General features: G+C 32.3%; 4 protein-coding genes across 5 annotated transcripts; 2 read left to right on the top strand and 2 right to left on the bottom strand.

Moving 5' to 3' along the window:
* Positions 1 to 191: 191 nt before the first annotated feature.
* LOC146539353 (sorbitol dehydrogenase-like) lies at positions 192 to 10,446 on the bottom strand. The gene is made up of 9 exons (XM_085184989.1): positions 10,353 to 10,446; positions 9,762 to 9,795; positions 9,414 to 9,547; positions 6,624 to 6,814; positions 5,643 to 5,827; positions 4,931 to 5,028; positions 4,498 to 4,578; positions 3,938 to 4,059; positions 192 to 2,551 (listed from the first exon to the last, which is right to left on the bottom strand). Exons 1-9 carry the CDS (start codon positions 10,404 to 10,406, stop codon positions 2,374 to 2,376), a joined length of 1,077 nt encoding a protein of 358 aa, XP_085041115.1. The 5' UTR covers positions 10,407 to 10,446; the 3' UTR covers positions 192 to 2,373.
* On the top strand, positions 360 to 992 carry LOC146539354 (B-cell receptor-associated protein 31-like). The gene has a single exon (XM_085185166.1). It carries the CDS (start codon positions 360 to 362, stop codon positions 990 to 992), a length of 633 nt encoding a protein of 210 aa, XP_085041292.1.
* Positions 10,447 to 14,567: 4,121 nt separating the features above from the next.
* On the bottom strand, positions 14,568 to 18,433 carry RIOK2 (RIO kinase 2). Of its 2 annotated transcripts, none has more exons than XM_085208091.1 (8): positions 18,253 to 18,433; positions 18,045 to 18,186; positions 17,793 to 17,961; positions 17,393 to 17,602; positions 17,054 to 17,245; positions 16,526 to 16,697; positions 16,028 to 16,150; positions 14,568 to 15,198 (listed from the first exon to the last, which is right to left on the bottom strand). In XM_085208091.1, exons 1-8 carry the CDS (start codon positions 18,316 to 18,318, stop codon positions 14,785 to 14,787), a joined length of 1,488 nt encoding a protein of 495 aa, XP_085064217.1. In that variant the 5' UTR covers positions 18,319 to 18,433; the 3' UTR covers positions 14,568 to 14,784. The 2 variants fall into 2 exon arrangements, with proteins under 2 accessions (XP_085064217.1, XP_085064218.1); XM_085208092.1 differs by having other exon boundaries at positions 18,045 to 18,182; positions 18,253 to 18,406.
* A 432-nt stretch (positions 18,434 to 18,865) lies between these two features.
* Positions 18,866 to 24,445, top strand: LOC146539351 (arrestin domain-containing protein 4-like). The gene is made up of 6 exons (XM_085208093.1): positions 18,866 to 19,018; positions 19,101 to 19,250; positions 19,727 to 19,935; positions 22,177 to 22,362; positions 22,931 to 23,119; positions 23,349 to 24,445. Exons 1-6 carry the CDS (start codon positions 18,889 to 18,891, stop codon positions 23,883 to 23,885), a joined length of 1,401 nt encoding a protein of 466 aa, XP_085064219.1. The 5' UTR covers positions 18,866 to 18,888; the 3' UTR covers positions 23,886 to 24,445.
* The last annotated feature ends 1,278 nt before the right edge of the window (positions 24,446 to 25,723 follow it).

Below are 25,723 nucleotides of genomic sequence, written 5' to 3'. Positions count from 1 at the left end.
AGGGCTTGTAATAGTTTATTTGAATAAAGAATAATTTGAATTAAAAGTCATGAGAGAATGGTAAAAATCTAACGTAGAGTTCAAAAAATGTATAATTTCACACCGTACGTAAATTATTTTTTTAATTTTTACACTTAAGTATATGACAGAGACAGACGACAGTTGATAATTGACATTTCGGGTTAAAATTATATTTGTTTTTATTTTGGTTATTGATTGTAAACCTGGGTGAACGTGAAGTGAAGTGTAGCAATTAGTCTTATCATCAATAAGTTAGTCAATTTGTAAAAAAGCTAATACCTTAGTCCATTGATAATAGGAATTAATCAAATATTTAATAACTTTGTAAACTTGACAAAATGTCGATACAGTGGACTCTTATAGCAGGAATCCTGTACGTTGAAATTTTCATACTCCTGTTATTGGTTTCACCATTTTTCTTCTGTAGATCATGGAGTCCTATTTTACGAATATCATGGATAGAGAGTATTCGAGAAAATATATCAATATTTTTCTACAGTTACATGGGAATAATGAGTCTGTTTTTGATTGATTCTATTAGAGATATGATGAAATATGCTCACTCTCACTCGGATCTCAGCCAAGCTCATTTGCCTACTGATTTGAAAAACAATCTTAAAATGTTCAGAGCTCAAAGAAACTACTACATTACAGGCATTTCTATGGTGTTAGCATTTGTTATTAAAAGAATACTGGGTATCCTCATATATCACACTAATCTACAAGACACAGCTGACACCATGATTGATAAGACACAAGAAGTTCTGAAAATGACAACAGAAGCAGCTACTAAGGATGCTGAAGAACATCTACAAGAAAAAATCAATGAAATGGAAGCAAAATTACAAGAATCATTACATTCATTGGAAGAGCAAAAAACTAAAAGTATTGAAATTGAAAAGCAAGTGAAAATGTGGCGACAAAAATATGAAGAACTTAAAAGCTTTCAAAATGGCCATGTTGATATGTAAACATCTTTCACATTAACTAATATCTATAACTAGTCTATTTTTATCACTCACATGTGGCCAGGTGAATAAAAATATAACAAATGAAGTAGAAATTAATGTCTATTAGTAATTTACATTTTATTCTTTCATAGTCCATAATCAGCTGGTCTTACATTTAATTAAAATTTTTAAGGTATGACAATGATATTAATATTATGTATGATATTAAAATAATATTTTTTAAGTTTGCCTAGTTTTTAGATTTATTTAAGCTATATATGCTGCATAATTATATTGGTAGAAATAAAAAAAAACTTTTAAAAAGTCTGTCCTTTAAGGGCCATTTGTGATTACATTTAATAAAAAAAAATTTAGTCTAGGAAAGTATTAAATATTTATTGTGATAATATATATATCTTTCATCTAATAAGTATACTATTTTTATATCTATATAATACTTTCTAAATGACAAACACAAAATTGGGGGCCTTTGTGAACTTTATACTAAATTATACTACACTGCGGTTGCCTACAGATATTTGGAGATGCTCATTGTACAAACGGAACTGTTTCTACAACATATTATATACATAATTTTTTTAAGTATATAGACCTAAGTTCAAACTGATGTTACTTTTATTAATATTAAGTGTTAACTCTAATAGTATATAATACATTTGATCATTTATCTAGATACTAGTCTTTATTAACTATATTGCTAATAATGCCTAAATTTTGACTGATTTTAATGGCATTTTTTGTAAAGAAATGTTTTTGTTATACTGTATATGCAGCATTTTGTAGATAACTATGAAAATCCTTCTTAACATAGTATATAAGGAAAAGGATGATTTCAATGAAACCAACTCAATTTAATGAAACTGTATTTATTTCAAAAGCTTTGATCTAAGGGTAGTTGATGTATTTCATATACATAATTGGTGTACACTCTAGCAGAACTCTTATTGACTAGATCAATTTTAAGAATATTATAAAAATATACCCTGCTATTATTTAAATTAAAATATAATGTTCTTTTATTTCTCTTATTCCACTACCAAAACTGGATCATATATATTTGATCTAACTGGATCATATACACATGATATAATTTAATTTTTTAACTAAATTGAGAGTAAACATTGGATTTTTTATAGTAATAAAATAATTTATTTTATTTATAAATTTCTTTGCAATACACTGTTTTATTAGGTATAGTAATATATAATATATATTTCTGGTGTGAATTTTAAAACATAAATACATATATGTTATGTATTGTTTGACGAGATGCAGCCACTCTGAAGTTAGATGACGGCACATATTTGATTTTAGCAATTTATTATCAGCAAACCTAACTTCAAAGCGGCCACAACTTGTTGACCGTACTGTACATATATATTTAGAATTTATTAGAATTGTTAGCGTCTCTCGGTTGTACGTGTATCATGACTTTGATGCCGGTGCCGCGACGCGCCACCTCGTAAGCTTCCAATGTCTCTTCAATGCTGAAGTGGTGGGTCACCAGTGGTTTGACGTTTATCTGTCCGCTAGCCACCATTGATAACGCTATTGGGTATCTGTTTAGAAACAAAATATTGTTTAAGTATGTTCAATTTGTGAAATATGCAGAAGGCTGTGATGTGTCATTAATGGGCCAAGATTTTATATGCCTACAGGTGACAGAATTTAATGTCATGCTTTGCCTAGAGTTATACTTATCTAGGAAATATTTATGTATTAAAAAAATAACAATTTACAGATAGGGTTTGAAGTCTTAATGCATAAGGTTTGCATTAAGTTAGGCATACTCTTTGTCAATGAAGTAGAAATAATGTGAGAGGACAACATCCATCTTCCTGTGTAAGTACAGGCAGTTACTAAAATTAGATTGTATTTAAAACTACTAATATAGATCATACTAGTGGACCCGGACGCGGCTACGCCTGCTTCAACTATAAGAATATTTATGAAATATATTCATTAAATTATTTTCAATTTTCAATAGAATTAGTAAGAAAATATAAGTTTAATATTCAAAAAGAGTAATAAGTAGATACACATTATTAGAAAAAATTATCTGAGTTATTGAAATTAACCAACAAAAGGATTAAAAGTAACTAAAGGATAGATATTCTTAATATTAGAAAAAGTACCTAAAGTTTTCCGTGCGTGCGTACATAGATATCGACTCTACGAAATAACTAAACATTTCTCTCTATTAAGCAGGATAAATTTAGCGGGCAATATCAAATAATATAAGAAGAGAACCAAAGTGTAGCTTAAATTAATTATAAACAGCAAATAATTACATAAACATTTACAATAGTTCTAAAATGTATGAAAATTTATAAAACCGTCAAAGTCATCTGCCGGTTCACGTCGGTCATACTCATACTATGCCGCCCGTAGGCTAGGTCATTTTGGATCAGTGACATCTCCTTAATTATTTATTAGAATGTTATACAGTAAACTATAATTTCAATCTAGATAAAATGTTAATAGTGACTATTATATTTATTTTCATAAGGATGAATATCAAAATGTCGCGGTAACGGTTGCGTAGCGACGCGACGGTTGTTAGTAACATGGCAGAATAAATTGCATGTCAAATTAGAAAGTACTTTAAAATACATTAGTATATATGTGTAATGTTATGTTATATAGCCTATAGCACTTCTGAAGAATGCAGCTTTCATACAAAACAAAAACAATGAAAATCGGACCAGTAGATCCAGAGATCTTAGCGTTCAAACAAACAAACAAACAAACAAACAAACAAACAAACAAACTCTTCCGTTTTATTATATTAGTATAGATTAAACGTTTCATATTGCAGACTAGACTAACAAGAAAATTAAAATTGAAATTTAAAAAGAAAATGTTTTTAGTGTTCATTTAATTTATAGTGTTTTCTAAAGCAAAGATAAGCTACATGCTAATAACAATTAATACTTATAACATACTCATTGACGTAGCGGAAAATGCCGCGGACATCAACCTCCCTTGCGACTGCACCAGCCAACGGCACTGTCAACTCGGGGCTGCCCATACCCACTAGAACTGCTGCACCCCCCGACTTTGTTGCCTGTTTAATATATTTACATAATATAGCATGATATTTTTTCAAATTAAGGTTACAATTATACAATTAATAGGCAATGCGGTCGTATTAACTTACTAAAAGTGATTCAAGCAACATAATTTTAATTGTATTATAGTACTAAGAGCGGTACTAAAATAATAATTTCAAAAGAAAATGGACATGGTCCTTCGAGCGAGATCTTATTAACTGATAAATAATACAATATCAAAACTGACAATTGGAGTGAATTGAAAATGTTGAAATATTAAAAATACATATACTATTGAACTAGTGACGTTAGCGGCCCGCTCACGTCCGCTTATGTAGACCTATATATTATAGACAAATTATACAAGTTGTTATATAAATTGTAGCTTGTATTAGTTTTCTATATAAGCTAATGTTTCAAATTTTATAATATTGGTAGGATTTCCAACTAACCAGTAGTGCAAGACGAACAGTGGCCTGTGCGCCGCTCGCATCTATGGAGACGTCTGGATGACCTCCTAGAAGCTCGTGTACCTAAAACAATATTGCTTATTACTTTTTTCTTTAGGCTTTTTCACGTATAGCAGGAGAGGAAGGTTTTAAAGACATAGTGTCTTCCCCACAATACGACTAGCTACTACTTTCGAGACATTATGCTGATTAGCGGAACTCAGTACGACGCTTTGTCTCGTTAGCAGAGCAAAAAAAGAAAATAATTCATTCCCTCTAGTGGGAAACTTAATCAGTCAGTCAGACTCTGTCTGTCTCTCTCTCTCTGTTTCTGTTTATACGAGTTAAGATTGAACCGGACTTGATTGTGTACATATCTATTATTACTAGTAATAATACTAAACATTTAAATTCAAAGTATACGTGGGGTACTTACCTTATGTACTATTTCCGCCTCATTTGAATCCTTAGTGACCAGCAAAGTATGATCAGCACCTAACTTTTTGGCAGTCTCTAATCGGGACTGAAGTAAATCTGAAGACAAAGCAAGCACACTTATTAATATTATTATTATTTTTTTGACTATCGTTTTTTTTTCACTAACCTAAAAAATAACAAAAGAAAATACGTTTTTTAGAAACGTATAACAAATTTAACGTATTTGAACCCTTGCCTATTGGAAACCGTCCAAGCACTCTGACCACTTATGAACGTATGGTTTAGTGTGAGTTTTATGCATTTTTAAAAAAAGATTAGGAACACTATTATTATTCTCTATGTAGAGCACATTATATATGTGTCACACTAATTGTAGACTGTTGTTAACTTTTATTTCATGTAGGTACAAATTTGGACAAGCTGATTGCTGACAAAATCGAATTCTTTAAATTAATTAAAATCAGCTTCACGTCGTATCCCGTACTCTATGTTAAGACACTCCGTTACCCACTTTCCGCCGAAATCAATGTAAAATTGACTGGTTATAAGTTCGATCCCCACTCGAGGAAATTAAAATTTTATTTATATTTTCATTTCTTTGCTCTGGTGTAGAGGCAAAGCGCGGCGTTGAGTTCTGCCACTTATCACGCAATGCTTCCAGATTTCGGCGGAAACTGGGAAATGGAGTCAAAAGAATATTATCTATTTACCTGTAATAAGAATCTTGCTAGCACCCATAGCCCTAGCAGCCAACATGGTAACAAGTCCAATGGGTCCTGCGCCCAGCACCAGCACAGCTTGTCCGGCGGTCACGCCGCCGCGCCTGCACGCGTGGATACCCACTGATAGAGGCTCAAGGAGCGCACCCTCCTCCATGGAGACGTGGTCTGGTAATCTGGAAGTGATTTTATTTAAATTAAATACATTTAAGTTCAAAAGTTAATTTAAATTTTATATATAAATATTAGCGGTAATAGTATTATTATTTTTTTCACGCCATAGTAGGGTAGACAGGACGAAATTTCAAGGCATTGCGTGTTGGGTGGCGCAACACAACGCTGCGCTCATGCCTTGGTATCAGAGCGAACAAATGAAAATATTAAGAAATAATAATTAATTAATTCCCCCGAGTGGGAATCGAACCTACACCACAATGGCCTCTTAAATGTAAATATTGGAAATCAGATTTTTTTTGTATTTTTAACATTATTTAAGTTTTATTTCACACTTAAAAAAGAAAAAATATACAATTTATAAGTGGCTTAAATTAGCTAGAGCGATTGATATGTTCAAGGTTAGGTTAATATGTTGTTATAGTATTGAAATTAAATTACATTGTTTAAATATATTAGTCAACGTCATAAAACGATTAGTTTGGATACAATGAAATTGAAGAATTAGAAAACTATTATTACGTAAGATTACATTAATGAAAATGGCCAGCGTGGCACAGATGCACAAGCGTGCGACTGTTGACGCACAGATTGTGGGCTCGATTCACATTGTTCGCGATTAACACTAGGTGTTCAAGTTTCCTCTGTATACTCGTATATAGTCGATCGAAGTTTTTACGTTATAAACTCAATGTACATAACGTTATCTTACTTTACCAGTTACCTACACTATTTATTAAGATCTCTTATCAGTTTAAACTCAATCACAACGATCAATGAAGTATAACAACAACTCACTTATAGCAAAAATCGGCAGCATGTTTATAATAGCGAACCAGATTGCCGTCGAAGGGCGGCGTGGCGCAGAACTCTATGTCGGGGCAGAGGTGGTATCTGCCGGTCTTGCAGAACTCACAGTACCGACAAGGAACACCAGGCTCGATGGCCACTCGATCTCCAACTTGTAGATTCTTCACTTTGGCGCCTATCTGTGGAATAAAACAGATATGTTTGTAATTTAAGTAATATTTATTATTAGTGTTTTTAATTTATCGAAAAACATATTCTGTATTTCGTTTGGTAAAATAAATAGAACCTAAAGCTTAATATTTTAAGCCATGATATTATATATGATATTACATATGTAAACTTTATGAGATTAATGTTTATTATGTTTATAGTATTATTAAGAATATTGTGCACGTTGTTCAATTTCCTTCCATTGCATTCCGATACTAAATTATGTAACTAATTCTAAAATTTATTTATGAGCAAATAGTAAAATTTAATTTATGAATACAATGTGTTAAAAAGTTATAAAATCACTAAACTGTATCTTTCAATTTAGCTTCATTTAGATGTGAACAAGAATTGAAAGTAATTGTAAAGTAATTGGCGAAACAATACGTCCATTAATGTCAAGGATATTCTTAAATATCACAATACATAAACTGAAACTGAAACCATTATAAATTTAAAGTAAAATAAAATAATAGTTTAATAACTAACTTGAAAGGAAGTTACGGTAAGTTTTAGGTAAAATGTTTTGGATCCTAAAAGCTGACGCGACTATTTCTCTAGAATGACCTGATAGTTGTTCTATGGAATGAGATGATAGTTGTTCTTGTATTAGCTTGGTATTTATTTTTTTTACTTAGGTAAGTAAGTAGGTATTCTACATATTAAGTGAAAGAAAAGATGTAATTTTAGCTTTTCGCTTTTTCTGCTTATTGTGCTTACTTTGTAAGTTAGGCGTAGGGTAACTCAACGCCATCATTTGTCTTCCAGAGTAGAAAAATAAAAATAACTAACTAATTTCCCCGAATACGGATCGATCCCATAACCATACCGTTTACAGTTAAACGCTTTCCCACTGCGCCACGATAGCCTTGAAAATATGATATCAACATTTAATAACATAAGCAAGATAACAGTTTTTTTAATGTATGTTTCATGTAATTCTTATCTCAAAGAATACTTACACTATTATTTTACATCAACTATATTTCTATACACAAAGGTATATACATAGGTATCTACATATGTTTACTTGTATTTTATGTTAACTACATATAATAATTATTTGTTGTTAGGCACATATAAATATAATAGTTATAATTTATCTTCAAGCGGTACCCCGCCTATAACAGGGTAGGCAAAGGAAACCGTTCCCGACTTTTTGACGAATTGTCGAGGTAGTGATGAAACTCAATACCACGTTTTACATTGTTACCAGAGCATAGAAATGAAAATAATAATTCATTGCCCCGAGTGTCCTACCCCGAGTGTGGATGCTTGCGCCCCTGCTCTACGACGGGCTCAGAATATTTTCCGCTCACTCTTCGTTTTTTTCCCGAATATTATTAACTCTAGCTACGAAAAAACAGAAAGAGAAAGAAAAGGCTTTGAAACCGTTACGTTCACGTTTTTATGTTTCCTAATAAAGTGTTATATACCTACAAGATAAAATTACAAGCAAAACTCATCTGAAATGTATTAGTAGCAAAATATTAGTACAAAGATTAAAAATATATCTTTATTGTCGACGATTGTTGATTTTTGTAAAACTTTCCGAATTATGTAGGTACTTAGCAATTGGTGGTAATAACGTAAATAATGTCTGCGTTGCATAATAACGATAACGTCTTATTACTTATTATCGCTTTTAATAACTTACATCGTACACACGATGATGTGTTTTGTATGTAATTAAGTCATTTTCAGATATACTGTTACTGATATATATAAAATAATTTTATATTAATATTAAAAAAAAAACCAATCAGTCTCACGCCGTATCCCGCAACCAGCAATATAGGCTGAGGGAAGCTAGTGCCGTAGCTAGTAGTACATTCCGTGCCCCATTTTCCGCCGAATTCTGGAAGCATTGCGCATTGAGTGGCGGAATTCAACACCGCACTTTAGAAGTAAAGAGCCACCAGAACGAAGAAATAAGAATGTAAACTTACATAAATATTTTATTTCCTCAGGATCGAACCTGCAACTAGTCTCGTTTACAGTCACACTTTGTGCCCCTGCGCCACTACTGGCCCCAATAATAAAATTTAGTAAAATCATATTTATTAATAATTATTATAGTTTAGTAAGACGAGTATGTTAATTTGTCTGACATTATCGCCAGACACACCTCCGGCCTCGACCGGTTTGAATGTCACATGTTTACTACGCATTACGAGCTACTACGGTAGATACCTGCTAGATACGTACGTAGGTATATTTAATCGTGTTAGTAACAACCATATACGTATAAATATATATGTATAATATATTATTTATTGTAAAAGATATATTTCCAATACAAGGACATTTTAAGGGCAAACTCATAAATAATATTATATTTTAAACATACGTAATACACACAATATAACGTATTATTTTCTTTCTACTTGTTTATAATATATGTAAAGTGTAATTTTTCTAGTTAATGAATGCGAAATCGTCAACATTCATAAGTAATGGATAACTTAACAAAAAAAATGTTTGTGGTCTTTCTCTCTCTCTTTTACCCTGAAGGATGAAACGTGAAGCTATAAAAATGTTGTTTATTTTAAAAATGATTTTGTATACCTTAGCAACTACCCCGGATGCTTCGTGTCCCATGACCATCGGTGCATTGAGGACGAAGTGTCCGCAGGAGCCGTGCTGCCAGTAGTGCACGTCTGACCCGCAGATGCCGACGCAGTCCATACGGAGAAGAACCTCTACAAATTTTGTTTTTTTTAATATGGCATAATCAAATCTTCAAAATATTTCCTGTTGCACAAGATAGGCAGAGATAAATTCTCAATGTCGCGTTTTCACTTGAAAATCGAACCCACAATCTGTCGGGTTTACAGTCATATACTAGTACCCCTGCACCACGACTTGCCTAATTGTATTAATATTAAATATGAATAAAATATGCTGTATTCTTACCATCGTCAGCTATTTCTGGAATAGGTGTTTGTTCCTGCAACACAACATTATAAACTCAACATAACACAGATATAGGTACCAAGAAAATCTAAATAAATACTTAAGGTTACTTATTAAGCAGACTAATCTCAAATCAAAGTTAATTGAATTAATTAACTTGACAAAAGAGTGAAAACAAAAGACAAGTCTTCAAGCTAAGTTAAGGCCGGTCTTTATAAGCCGCTCTCAAGTTTGATCTTACACGAGTACTTGACTACGATATAGTAACCAGTAAGTAGTTGGTAATTATTTTAAGGAGTTAGTACTTATTTATAATACACAGAGGTGAAATGATTTTCTTAAAAAACTAAGTAACATTGGCCGATAAAGAATACACAGCTTACCCACTGTTTATGACGATACGATTATGTGTTCAGGTGTAATAGGTACACAAAACAACTGACACTTGACATACATACATAATATGTAAATTGTAGCTACATATTTTTAAATTGAAACCCGTTTTTTAGTAGAGTAAGTCTACACCCTACCCTAATATACATACGTACAAATATTATTTGTATTTATAATTTTATTTCAATCGGAACTTACCAGTCGCAAATCCTTAGTTTTGTACAAAACAGCAGTGAGGTTATCCAACGCCATTGCTAACGCGTGCGCTCTGGGCGACTGTCACACAACTACTAAAGTACTAATATAGTTAACTAATGATAAATGATAATTTAGCTTCGCAAATCGCAACTATTTCTCATTACACAAAGATAATTAACAGAAGCAACAGTAAAAAAATACTATTTTATTTAGATTGAATGGATTGGAGACTTCATTGATTTTGTCAAGGCAAATGTAGTGGAAATAATAAGGAACAAAACACTTTAGACTATATATAGAACTAGAAAACCGGGATAAGGAAGCTCTATTACGATATTAGAAGACTTCAATCAATTCCACGAGCTCGTTAGACATTACAATGAGATATTAACAAATTTAAGTGAATCCATTTCAAATTGTAGTGCACATAGCAAATAGTGTAGTAATGTAGTTCTTACGGGTGTTAGAGATTCTTTATACAGCCAAACGCTATTACGCGTCTAAAAACTTAACAAAGCTACCGCACATAGTAGAATAGGCAGAGGGAACTTGTGTACCTAATTAACATTAGGTACACAAGTTCCTTTTTTTATGAACTTCTGTTTCCTATTTTACGCTGAATTCTTAAGGTATTGCGTGTCGAATGTCGAAATCGGAACACAACGCCATACTAAACCAAAAATGAAAATATTTCATTTTCCCAAGAGGGAATTGAATCTACATCCATCATGATTACAGTTGCACTTGTGCTTCTGCGCCACGATAGCCTCTCATTATTTCGAAAGATTATCTAAGTATTCTTTATAAGTTTTTTTTTACGAAAGGAGTAAAAAATAGTTATTAAATATTTGTGGTCACGAGATGAAAATCAAAGTAAGCATGGAATAATGTCCATCTGCAACGCAGCTGCCCCACAAAATAGGGGTAGTTTTTATATATATTATTGATAGATTGAAATTGGGGTGAATTATCGATTTACGATCTTGCATTTACAAGTCCGTCAAAAGTTGTGAAAAAGATAATTAAGTAGGTAAATTAGTAACTATACTAGGTATATTTCTATTAACGGTATTATTTTCTTATAAATATATTTTTAAAGTCGATGTGTGTGCAGAGAAAATTTTACAATAAATTATAAACACAGTAGAACAGCGTAACACTACACACGAACACTAGGTAGTAGGTTCCCTCTGCCTACCATTATACCTTGCCTACTTAAATTTTAATTGTTATAAACATAAAAGTATATCATAGGATATTCCATGTGAAAAATCTGTCCCTACCCATATATCCCGTGAGATTTGCTGAAGGACAGTTTTACAATAATTACATCATTATACAGGTGTAAGCTTTTTACTTATTGCTACGTTTTTTTCGACCTATTTTATAGATCTATGTCCTAATCACATCACAACTCAAATCCTGAATGCCCCGCCTCCTCTAGGTACTATATTTGTACTTGCGTCAACGGCCATGCCTTTGATTCATTGTTAAAAACATAATATACACTTATCACACTATCTTAAAAGGTATTTGTATTAGGTACATAAAAGATTATATTATATGTATTAAACATTATCACCGTCAAAAACAATTTAGATACCGTGCCTAAATACTATCAGTTACTGCACGCTGTTGGTCGCAGTTATTTTGGTGTCAAATTTTGCTTTAAGTTTAAACAATTCCTCGGTTTCCTACAAAAAATATATGTTAAACGACGATATTTGTAAATAAATACAGGCTGTTAAGAGTCAATTGAGGGTTCGTTCTCCTTCCTCTCTAACCACTCACTCTTGCTTCATAAATCTTTTTTACCAATTTTCATTCCTGAGTAAGTTGTTCTTCATTCTCACTATAGGTAACATCCTCACTAATACTTACTGGTTATTATTTGTATCTCTTTATAGAGCAGCTTTTAGCAGATTCCGTTACCTAAGCTGACTCTGAGAAGTCGTACAGTATCTATATATATATATCTTTATGTAATACCCATGTTTCAATGGTACGTATAACAGCGTCGGTACCGGTACTGCATTGTGTACGGCCAAACGTTACTGTTACTGGTATCACAAAAAAATTGTAAAAATCATATTAAACTAGCTTCACGCTGTATCTCACACAGGGCAGGGCAGCGGGAATTTTGAGACACTGCGTATTGAGTGGCGAAACTCAACGCCGGACTTTTGCCTTGGTGCCAGAGCGAAGAAATGACAATATGTATTAATAAATAATAATTCATTTCCTAGATTGGGGATCGAACCCACAACCGTCGCATTACAGTCACACTCTTGTTCTTGAACAAGAGTGGCCTCAATTATTTGCAGATTCCAGAAGTAACATTATAGAAGTGGCTTAGCTAGGGTATTTGCTGCCCGGTGCGGCTTAGGGGACTTGATGCCCTTTAAAATGGTCTAAGGTCTAAAAAAAAACAAAGTGATCGTCGACGACTTTGATGCCCCTTTCCTTTTGATGAGTTCTAAAAAAAAAACAAAGTGATCGTCGACTTTGATACCCCTTTCCTTTTGATGAGTTCTAAAAAAAAAAAGTGATCGTCGACGACTTTGATGCCCCTTTTCTGTTGATGCCCGGTACGACCGCACCGCTCGCACCCCCCTAGCTACGCCACTGGATTATAGTAGATATAAACCAAATAAACCACATATTTATAAATATATGGTACATATTATAATTATTCATTTGTATAATATAATAAAACAAGCTTTTATTTAATTAACAACTTGTCGACTTATCGGCTTACTCTTTAAATGATTGTATCTAATCTTTACGACTGACTTAGTTTTATAATAAAATGTTAACGATATAGTAATAATATGATCAGACTTATAAATTTATGTTTTACTTAAGTAGTAATTTTAATTTAATTTATATTTTAATAAATATTAAAAACCTATATTTAAGAAATATTTTTAGTTTTCATTCCCCCATTCTGGTACAACAAGGAGCCTTTCCACTCATGCGGAGTAATATCTTAACACTCGGTTCTCTCTGCCTACCCTACTATATCCGGCTCAAAGAGTAGGTATACTTAGCTCCACGCTGTATTCCAAACTCGGAAACCTAGTGTTAAAACAGTTCGTTTCTAATTACAACAATTACAATAAATTCTCAATACATTGTAAGTATTTGTGTTTAGTGACGGAACTAGTTCAGGATCGGACGGAGTGGCGAGAATTAGGGGAGGCCTATGTCCAGCAGTGGACGTTGAAAGGCTGATGGATGGATGGATGGACGGAACTCAACGCCGCGCCTTGCCGTTACGAGAGCGAGGAAATTAAAAACATTAAATATTTCATTCTGCCAAGTCGGAATCGAACCCGTAGCCGTCCTTTTTACCGTCGCATACTTCTGTACCACGAGTGCCTCACGAAGAGCACATATAATAATTATGTTTGTTGTACCTACATATATACGATTTTATTTTATTATCTATCTCATAATTTGTTTATTGTACTTAGTACACATGCGTCATCTTAATTTATAAATAAGTAAATAATGTGATAAAATAGTTTTTTTTTATTTAACAATAATATAAGGTAGCGTGATAATCCTCACTGACCTTTCCAGATAAATCCGAACAGTTAGCTATGTCAGTATCATTGGAATATTTTTATTAAAACCTACGCTGACATGATATGACCGACAATAATATTTTTTCCAATTATTTATCTTTTTAGCTTCACGTTGAATGCCGCACATAGCAAGGTATGCTGATTGAGCCTGGGATGATAGTGTTAAGATTAAGACACTTCGTTTCCGTTAAGACACTTTGGTTCACAAATTCCATTTTGCACTGAATTCTGGAAGCATTGCATGTTGAGTGAGGGAACTCAAGGTAGCAGGTTATCTCGTTACCAGAGCGAGGAAATGAAAATATTGAACATCTCGTTTTCGCGAATGGGAACCCACAACCTTAAGGCTTAAAAACAAATAACTGACGTTTATTTTATTTCATATAGTATTGAATACAAATATTTTTACAAATTGTATCAACTTTCTGATAATATAGATACGCTCAGTTTCTTTTTTTAAATTGTCTCTTTTGCTTAATAGGCTGATAGCAAGTTTTTTTTCAATTTTAGGATTATTAAAAACTAGCGGCCCGCTCGCGGTTACACCCGCGTGAACTATGTTATTATTAATTTCTGTCTCCATGACTACGTCCTAGTGACGTCTATGCAAGAAATTATTTTAATATTTTGGGCAATTTTTCTTTTATTTCTATGAAATCGTATTTAATATTATGCTATAAAAATATTGACTGATGATTATGCATTAATATCCTTATTTACATGCGTAAAATATATTTCAATTTCAAACAAATTTATTATACCAACTCTATAAATAGAATACAACAAGCAAAAATAAAAACAATTTTTATCCATAATTATAAGCATACAATTTATTCCACACATCACTCCGCCCAACCCCACAATCCGTGGCTCTCTCTAATCGTCTCCCTATTATCTCTTCTTTGTCGAGTCACAGCACTAGCTTCACCCTTCGCAACGGCCTTCTTCCTTTCCATTTTCTTCTGTCGAACTTCAAGATTCTTCTTTACTTGGTTTTTGACCACTTCCGGAGCTATTGTACTCGCTGATGTATACGATCTTATTGATCTAACATCAGATAGTGCTTTTTCTATCATTGCTAGTCTGTATTTTTGGGAATTTTTATCTTCTATGCTATCTTCTTTGTTCTGTTTTTCTTCTCCATCTTTAATAGGTACAAGTGTTGGTACTTCTTCTGTTTCTGATATTGTCAGGTCTTTTGTTGCACTGATCATATTCTGCACTTGTGTTTCGTCGTGCTGTATTGAAGCTTCAACCTGTGAGCATTTTTTAAAATTAAATATTATTGGTCACTCAGCAAATATAAAACTTATAAATGTATACAGATAAATGTGTATGTATTGTAAAGTGGGGAATGGAGTGTCTCAACATTAGGTTCCCATTGCCTACACTGCTGTGATATAGGGTATAGGATACGGCGTGAAGTTAAAAAAAAAAAAAGAAATAAACGTGTACAAAGTAGAAAGAAAATAAAATGAATCAAATTAGCTTCACACTGTATCCTGCACACAGCAAAGTAGGCAGACATTTTTCCACACCTGCCACCGAATTTTTCGAGGCATTGCGTGTTGAGTGCCGGAACACAACGCCGGGCTCTTGCCTTAGTGCCATACCGAAAATCCAACCATTCGAGTGGGGTCGAACCGTGTTACAGTCACAAAATTTTGTGATTGCGCTATGACGGTCTCAAATAAGAAGAATAAAATAAGATTTCATTATACAAGATTATAAACAATGCCTTTGTAAACAAAGGCAGGCAAAGAATAAAAAAAAAATTGTAACTAACGTTGATCAATTATACCTATTCTATTATTTATTATTATATTATTATTATTATATTTGATACTAATGTTATAAAGTTGAAGACGTTAGTTTATGTGGATAATGGACTACTGGTTCAAATAGATTTTTTTTCCATTTATGCATAAATATAGAATGCATCATACACAAATCAGTTCTTCGCATCTCAAAGTAAAAAGCAATAATATGTTAGTACTAGACAACTATATATCTTTCTTACAACTATGTGATAGTTGTATCATCACTAACATAAAAAAAAGTATTAAAGTAATATTTAAAAATTACCTGCTGTCTTAGTGAAGCAATTTCATCTACAGAACATTTACTACTTTCATTTTCTTCTTGTTTCTCTCCATTCTCCTCATCACTGGCCTCGTCTTCACTTACTTCAAGACCAATACCCATTTCCTATAAACAAATATTTGATTTTTTATGCAACTGACATAAAGAACAAATAGTAATTTTATCTATACTAATATTAATAAAATAAAAATGAAGAATTTGGTTAATCTCAAGAATTACTGGTTGAATTAAAAAAATCTTTGTGTTAAATAGTCCTTATTTTATGAGAGTAGATTGCTATATGCAGTATTTTAATAATATTATACTATGAATATGAATACCAAGTACAATTCCATTCAGAATATATAATGTTCTTGCTCTTTCTACAATTTGTTTCCTGCATATTACAGAGCATCCAACAAGAATCTAGAATTAAAACCCTCTGCAATTTCTGTGTGTCAGTATATTTAGAAAAGTATATATTACAATTAACATTTATACCTGTAAAAGTTCATCTTCAAGTCCATTAGTCCGCTTATATCCAGAACAAGCCACTTCTTCGTCAAGATGGTCGTCCCGCTCAAGGTCAGTGAACTTTGGATATAAACTGCTTTCGTAGCCGAAACGCTTTTTGAAAAATTCACGCACACATTTCACATCCCGGTCAAAGTAACTGTGGAATGAGGAATTCATTTAGTATTAAATAAAAGTAATTGTTTAATTTTTCTCAAGCATAACACGTAGTAGTCAGAGAAAAACAAATGTTAAGAGACTGTGACCTTCATTTTTCACTCAGTTTCGAGATATTGCGTGTTGAATAACAAAACACAATACAACACAAAAACTGAGTAAAGTAAAATAGCAACAAATTATGATTATAGTCACAACAGATTTTTCTTGCTCTGTTAAGACAAAGCAAGTAAAATTCTGGCACTGATACCTAATAATGAAAGATATGTTAGTATTAGATTCCCTCTGCTTACCCTGCAATGTGAGCAACATAGCATAAAGATAAAACCAAGTACTCACAGCTCAGCATTAGGATGTTTAGTGGACACCATTTGTGGAAAATCAATAATAATTGGGTGTCCATGTTCATCTATCATGATGTTGAATTCATTAAAATCACCATGAATGACCCCACAGTTGCCAAGACGGACAATTAAACTCATAAGCTCGTCATAGAGACCTTCTACATCTTCCACTTCAGATACATGGGTCCTGAAATGTAAATAAATTATGTCTTTAACAATCTTTATTCTTTATAATATTTTACCTTTACTTCTGCATGGTGTATAATATTCATATTTAATTATGTATATACTTATGTTAAAAATAGGAAATAAGAATTAATAAGAAAAATATTACATTGGTCCTCCACCAACAAGTTCCATAACAACACAGTGTCTATTAAAATCAATTGGTTTAGGAACTGGAAATCCCCTGTCATGTAAAGCTTTCATGTAAGCAAACTCCTTGGTGGCAGAGATTCTAGACAAGTAAAGCCATGAGGCACGGTTCCTGTGTGCATGGTAGTCTCTTTTGTCTTTGATGTTTCGAAAGCATGTGCGGCCTAATCTGAAAATGTAAGATTTTTAGATATAATATTCAAAAAATTACTACCTTAAAGCCTAACCTGGTATACCTGGTATAACTAACTTATAGATTAGTTAAGCCAATTTTATTACCAAATTTTTATGAATTAATGATTGTATCAATATTACTTAGTATGTGAAAAACAAATAAACTACAAAATAAAATTCTTTACCTGTGCAATTTCAAGCATAAGGGGTTTCTATCTTCATCAGCAACAGTGTAAATATTTGATTCTTTTCCAACACCAATTTGATTACCAAAAGAAGTAATCACTTTCCTGTTAGTCAGGGCTTTTAAAGCTAAGTAGTCATATCCAGCATTTGTGAGTCTGTACCCATCATCTATAACCAATAATTAAAATAATAAGATTTAATAATAAGATCTAGTGCAAATATATAATCAGTAAAAATAAAATTGACCTTACAATGTTTACCACGTTCATATGTCAATAGTCTATGTTTACATAAATCCTTCATGAGTTTATGAACTCCTCCGTGACGTAGATTTGCAATAGATGCTACTAAAGATCCTGGCACCAGTTCGTGGTTTTTCATACCCATCTCTACCTAAAATTAGTTAAATATTAAATGTTTTCTGCTAATAATAACAAGGTTATAAAAAATAATACTTACAGCTGTAAGAACCCGAAAGTCTTCAGGTGTTAAGTAGCGCAAAATTGTAACGTCTAGTTTACCCATTGTGACAATTTTTGTATTAAAAACAAATCAAAATAATTTAAAAACACATCATAACATTACACAGAAACGTGGATCCCAAAAAATAAAACCCAAAGGACTGTCTTTTTGACACTGACATTTAAACATTTCATTTAAAAATCTTGAAATAATTAGTTGTTTTATAAAAAAAGGGTAACTACCAACGAAAAAAATATTGTAAAGATTAAAAGCTAATATTTCTTTAGTAGAAACAATATTTTTACAAAAGTTTTAAGAATATGAAATAGATTAAAGATTAATAAAGTTAAACGTTTATTTGCCGAATGAAATTTCCAAACTGTTTAACATTGACAGTGACAGTCTGTACTTTGACATTTTACAACAATGTTTTGTACTTGTCTTGTCCCGTTCGGTTCGCTTGTCGCCCTTCGTCAGTGTATTTTTAGTTACTAATTCGCTGTTAGAATTATAAATAATAACAAAGTGGTCTAAGTTACAATAGTAACTGAAATAATTATAGATTTATCCTCTTTTACGACGCTATGATTAGATATCAATCTACATAATTCAAAATAAATTTAAAAATTAATAATGGAACAAAACAAATCAGAATTTTTAAATGGATTGATCTGGTTAGAAGAACCAAAATCTGTGTTCTACTCAGGACAGTTGATTACGGGAAATGTTAAATTCGATCTAAGTAATCCACTGAAGTTATTGTGTAAGTTTTTACTGCAATAGTAAGGAATATATCATAATTTTCTAATATCCATTATATTTTTAAATTTTTTTTTTCTTTGTAGATATTAACATAGTTTTCAAAGGGGAAGCTAATGTGGAATGGTCAGAACAAGAGGTTGAAACTTATTCTGGTGTTACAAGAAAAAGAGAAGTAAAATATGGTGGCAATGAAGTTTATTTCGATTTTACACTTTGTGTTTGTGGAGGAAATGGTATTTACAACTTATTATTTATGTTATTTTTCTGTACTACATATAAAAGTATTACAAGTATCATTTAACAACAAGTAATGAACATGTGATTTTTGTAACCATTGTATATTTTTTATCTTCATGCTTTTTTCCAAATATAGTAATTAAACAGAATTAGTTAAGTATAACAACACTCCATTCTCACCAATTTTTTCTGTTTTGACTGTTTCCAGTACCACCAACTTTATACCATACCTCCTATCCTTTATAGCAGAAGTAACCACTAGGCTACTATAATCCATTTTATTATTAACTTACCTTACCACTAGGTAAGATCTATTCTTCACATGTTGCCTAATTTCAAGAGATTGAGTGTTTGGGTTGGGGAATAATTGTCTTGTTGTCAAAATGTATAATGAGGAAATAATAATTCATACCCTTGAACTTACAACCATTATGTTTATAGTCAGAAAATGATAACTACTTTTTGCTTTCAGGTATAACAGTACTGCCGAGCGGAGCCCACTCCATACCTTTTGTGTACCAACTTCCTCCTAACATACCATCGTCATTTGAAGGAGAAAGAGGAAGTATCTCATATAAAGTCACAGCAAGCCTTTTACACACAGATGGTGTGACAAAAGAGGAAATTGTTAAAAAAATTAATGTCATTGCCCCTTTGGATCTAAATACTGAAGAAAACATGGTAAAGATAAATAATAACATAGATTATCTCTTTTTTCAATACAGCAGGATAAGCAGAAGGAACCTAGTGTTAAATACTCTTACCCACTGTCCAATTTGTGTATTGATTGTTGCATTTTTCATATAAATAATAATAGCACCATGTGTTTGAATCATGTAAATAATTTCATGGCTTCAAATTTATTTTATTGAGTATTTGTAATGCAGGCCATTGTAAGGCAATGGGACAACATTTGAATGTTAAGGGTGATGATGATAGTTGTAGGTTCAATTTCTTTTTATTTCTTTGCTTGGAAAAAATAAAGGATAGCATTTAGTTCTGCCTGTTGAGACACAATTTATGTTTGCTGTGTCTATGTTAACTGTGTGCTGAGCTATTCTGTGCTGTGTTACATGTGGAAAAACATGGAGATGAAAATATGAATCAAGATATTTTACGGTCTGAATAAAAAAATCTAATAGTATTAGGCTTTGGCTTCTATCATTCAGTATCTCAAAATTACAGTATGTCACTAGGAATAAAAAATCGTATTTTTGGGGCCGGTCTTGGTGCAGGTCCACAAAGTGTAACTGTAAAATCGACTGATTGTGGGTTTGGTCCCCACCCACGGTATTGGGTTGGTTGGAGGAAATGAAATATTAATTATTTTCATTTCTTCGCACTGGTGTCAAGGCAAAGCGCGGCATTGAGTTCCGCCACTCAACACGCAATGCATTCAAAACGCGGAGGAAAGTGGGGAATAGAGTGTCTTAACACTATTTTCCTTCTGCCTACACTGCTGTTTGCAGGATACAGCGTGAAGGTTGACAATTTACTAGAAATATACATGGTTGTTATTACCTTATCAATATTATACAAAATTCTGATTCATTTTATTATGAAAAGAAGTCTATTGCATAAAAACAATCTAAATTTAAACATTATGATTTGTCTAAAATATGTTATCAGTAGCATTAATTTGATCATTCATTAATCAACCACACAAACATTATGATTCATTAATAGAACTATCTATTGACTCTTGTGCTGGGTAATTTTTATAGTTGAATGAATTTGTGTATAATATTCTAGACTAGTCGTAGCCCGTAACTCTGTTTGCGTAGAGTGGGGAAAAAAATCTTTTGTTATCGCGATTCTGTAGAAATTTAGAGATTTCATTTTTCTATATACCTAATAATGACAACCTTGTTCGAAGCTGGTAAATCTGTTTTAATATTTTTTTTCAGAATTTTTGTACATTAAATTTGTAAATATAGATTTTATATTGTAATAAAACAATAGCGGGAACTCCCTAGTGCTCTTATCAGACACGAATGTAATTATAAATTAATCTCCTATATTCACTATTGATATTGCGAAAGTAATTCTAACCAGACTCCTTAAGAATATATCTAATATTCTATACATTATGTGAAATTTTAAAAATAATCCATATAACGTGAATATCCCACATCTAGCAGAATAAATAGAAGACAAAGTAGTTCGTTATGTTCGCTTGAGATATTTGTCTCCCGCGCACTTCTGAATATTCGACAAAGTGGTTGTTGACTACCGAAACTCAACGCCTGGTTGTCTTTTTACAGAGAGAGCAAATAAAATAAATTATTTCCTCGAGTAGAAATCGAACTCGTAACCGTCTCGTTTACAGTCAGACGCTGTGACAGCTTCCGGCATATTTATATCCTGTAATAAGTAACTATAGGATATGAATAACACGTTAAAACGATAATATTAATAGGGAATTGTGTTATGACTATTCACGCCCACGTGATAATACTAAGCAATAGATTAAATAATCTAAATATATAACTACAGTCATACATATTTTGTTATTGAAAGGTATTAAAGTAAATATTGAAAGGTATTTCGATGATAAGTTGATAATGATGCATTTCATTTGATATAAATTCTGATACATATCAATTAATAATAATCTATGTTGGATACAAAACAGTTTTCAAATTGCTGTTTATGAAGGCTTCAATTAAAATAAAATTACAATTTCAAAAATTTCCGTTATAGAACTCTGTCTCACTTAAAAATATATGTTTTTGCTTCTCGAATCGCCTGTACGAAACCTAATGTTAAGAAATTCTGTTCTCCGCTTTAAGAACCTAACACCGCACTGTAATTTACCAAGCAATATAGGAAATATCAGTACATAACCTTACCCACCGAGTGCAACCGCCCCTACCGACAGTCGGACTCAGTCTTATTGATATAGGATTTTCTCGTATCCAGGAACCCATACAAATGGAATTCGAGGAGGTATACAGCTGTAACTGGTCGTGTTCGTCACGTCCTCTCTCCTTATCCATTAAAATACCTCACTCAGGATACTGTCCCGGTCAAGTAATACCCATCACTGTGGACGCCAGGAACGAATCGAATGTTGAAGTTAGCAAGATTATATTTCAAATTGTTAAGGTAAGTTTCTAAAGTTTAAAGTTGAGAAAATGTTCTTATTGAAATTATCTTATTTTATATAATGTCTGCCATTTGTATTAATTTACTGTCAAGATTATACATAGTTAAATATAATATACGGTTTTGTAAGATGAGATTTTCACGCGTCGTTCTCACTGTGTAAGTTAAGCACTTTCTTTCTTCTAGTGTTAGGCCATTTTTAGAAACATGCCCACCATTTGTGCGCATTTTGAATTATAATAACTAAACGCTTTTTTGGAGTAACGTAATTGGCACATTCATGTTTATGATTAGGTACAATTATTTTTTTGCTATATAAAAATATTAAAAAAGTAAAGCAAAGAAAATCCTCTTAGAAAACGTTTAAAAATTTGGAAAACGTCCCAACACTCTTGAGCACTAAGCCATACGTTTAAGTATATGGAACGATTCCAAAATGCGCGGGTTCAAACTTCGCTGCTCAACATTTTTATACGTTTTCTATATAAGTATTTTTTCTTTCTTAAGTATGGGATAACATTTTAAAAAAAAAATTCAATTTAAAGGAACTCATATTTTTTTTCTGTAGAGAATGCGATATCTAAGTCAGCAACCGGTGTCGTCGATCATCCCACCTGAAGAACTCTTGGTTTCTATCAAGAAAGGCCCTATTTTGAGTAGAACCAACCGACAATACGTTTTTGAAGTTAAATTACCTGATTTTATAGCTTTAAATCTCGACGACTGCGGCATCATTGACTTGGGATATTTTTTGAAGGTACGTAAAAGTTCGTAAATATTTTTATTGGCGATATAATCGATAGAAATATTAATATTTGATTATGTTACAAATATATTTATAATAAATATGATTTAAAACCTAGCATTTTCGTTATACATACAATGACGTATAAACCACAATCATTTAATGTTTACTTTTAAGAGCTTTATGAATTATTATCATTAAATAAGTTTTATATTTAAGTAGAATCAATAATTTTAAACAGGTCAAGATGAAAGTGTCTGGGTGTAACGACGACATGTCAGATGAAGCTAGCTTGTGCCTCGGCTTAGTGCCAATTGGAAGCAATCTAGATGTGAAACAAACGCATCCAATGGCGGAGTGCCTGCCACTGGCACCTATACCCAGTATTAACCAAAACCCTCCAACTAATGCCTTACCTCCATCTTATGATAGTGTTTTTACTCAAAACGTGCCAAATTTACAAATTTGTCCACCTGGACCTATACCTTACCCTATGCCAAATATTATTGATAAAAGCATGCACGGCTCTCAAAATAATATAGTGGGTGCTTTTGAAACCCATACGCCTCATAATATGCAAAATCCACCGATGCCTGGATTTCAGCAGTGTCCCTACCCACCGCCAAACCAAAATGCCCCATCGTACCCTGGTCCCCCTTACCCACATATGCCCCAGGGTCAAAGTCCTTATCCTGTTTTTGGATATCCAAATGCACAATTTCCTAATTTACCCCCCGGACAATCGTTTTCAGCCTTCCCTTCAGCTCCACCCCAGTAAAATATGATATATTATTACTGAAATACTATTTAAAAAAAATATGCTATCAATAATATTACTATATTATATATAAAGCCTTACTTCGTTATTCTAAATAAATATATACTTATGTACTTACATTTATTTCAAGCGCAAACAATAAAGGAAATGTTCTGTGATATTTTGTAAGTTTTTGGCTTTTCAATCGTGAGGCCTTTTCTTATAATTGTTAAAGGGATTATTATTTGTTGAAATATAAATATTTACGAAGTAAAACCTGAAAACGTTGAGGCCGGTCGTGGCGCAAGGACACAAGCGTGCGACTGTAAGTTATGGATTCGATTCCCACTCGTGAGAATGAAATATTTTCCGCGGTCTGGTAACAAGGCAAACGGAAGTGCATTAATAGGAACGAAGTGTCTTAGCACTAGGTTCCCAGGTTCCCTCTAGGGCAAGCACCTTGAGGTGGCGATCTTGAGATAAATGTTATAATGATGAATGAAAACGGCATTTCAAGATTGATCTAGCAATTGAGAGCGGTTTTTAATTACATGCCTTAGAAGTCTATATATATAAAATATGTAGATATATGAAATAGACTACTTCTTTTAGTGGAAAAAAAGAAAGAAAGAAAAAATATCATTCTAAAGAATAATTCTAAACATAGTCGATATCACTCACCATCACGCTGTTTTCTGTATTGCAGGAAGAGAACCTATTGTTAAGAAACTCCATTCCCTATTTTTTCGCCATTTTTCGAGACATTGAATGCAAAACTAAGACTTTGTCTAGAGCGTTTAATTAAAAATTGTTTTAAAAAAATAATTCCTGGCGAGAATCGAACACATAACTATCTCGATTACAGTTAGACGCTGGCCAGTGGCCTCAATTTGCATAAAATAAATTTACACTAACAATTCTCAGTACTTTAAGTTGTTGTCTTACGCCCGATGTTAATAATCAATCCTAATCCATAAATTGCAACCATAGATTGAAATAGACAGAGATGGAGGACGGCATGCAGGTTAATGATTGGATAGACATGTCAAAAAATCCAAGATTGACGTTAACTGGAGATCGGAGATACATTATTAACATTGGGCGTTAGAATTTGTGGCAAATTAATCACGTAAAGTGCCATACTATAATAAGTGAACATTTTATACAGCTTTTAAAAATGTTAAGATTTTTGTATTTTATTAAAAAAAAATGTTATCACCTATAAGTACATTAAGTATAGTAAAGATTTTATTGTTATCAATAAAGAAAATCAGCTTATTTTTTATTATATTTTTGTGCTGTGCAATTTATTTTTCTTATCTATCTTTTTTATATTTAAAAAATATAGCTATGACATAAAAATATATTTATTACAAAATAAGAAATGAACCAGCCTAAACTATACCTATTATAATATATGTTATAATAAATTATCCTCCTTTACAAATAAATAAAGTTGAACAATATTTTTGTTTTATTTCATGAAAGCACTTCTAACATTATGTACATATTTTTTTTCATGAATAATTATTCTTTTTAATAGGACAATAATACCAAATAAGAACCTAAAAGATTAAGTTTGAACTAAAAAAAAACTGTTTGGTTTTAGCTTTTTATTACCTAAGCCGATTTTAGTATCACCTAAAACTCGTCAGGGTCGAAACAATTTATTTTACGATCATAAACGGATGCGGATCGCAAATACAAAGGTTGCGGAGTTTTTAATTAATGCTGGTATTAGTTTTTTTTGGGTTCACACTGTATCTCACATATACCATGGTAGCGACAGGAAACCTAGTTTTAAAATCCTCCATTCCCCATTTCCGTCAAATATTCGAAGCATTGTGTTTAGGAGTAAA

Source organism: Heliconius melpomene, chromosome 4 (genome assembly GCF_056956725.1).
Source record: "Heliconius melpomene rosina isolate 202511_hmr_F chromosome 4, ASM5695672v1, whole genome shotgun sequence".
Taxonomy (NCBI): domain Eukaryota; kingdom Metazoa; phylum Arthropoda; class Insecta; order Lepidoptera; family Nymphalidae; genus Heliconius; species Heliconius melpomene.
The sequence above is the reverse complement of the archived record's forward strand: the minus strand, read 5'-3'. Positions and strand labels throughout refer to the sequence as shown.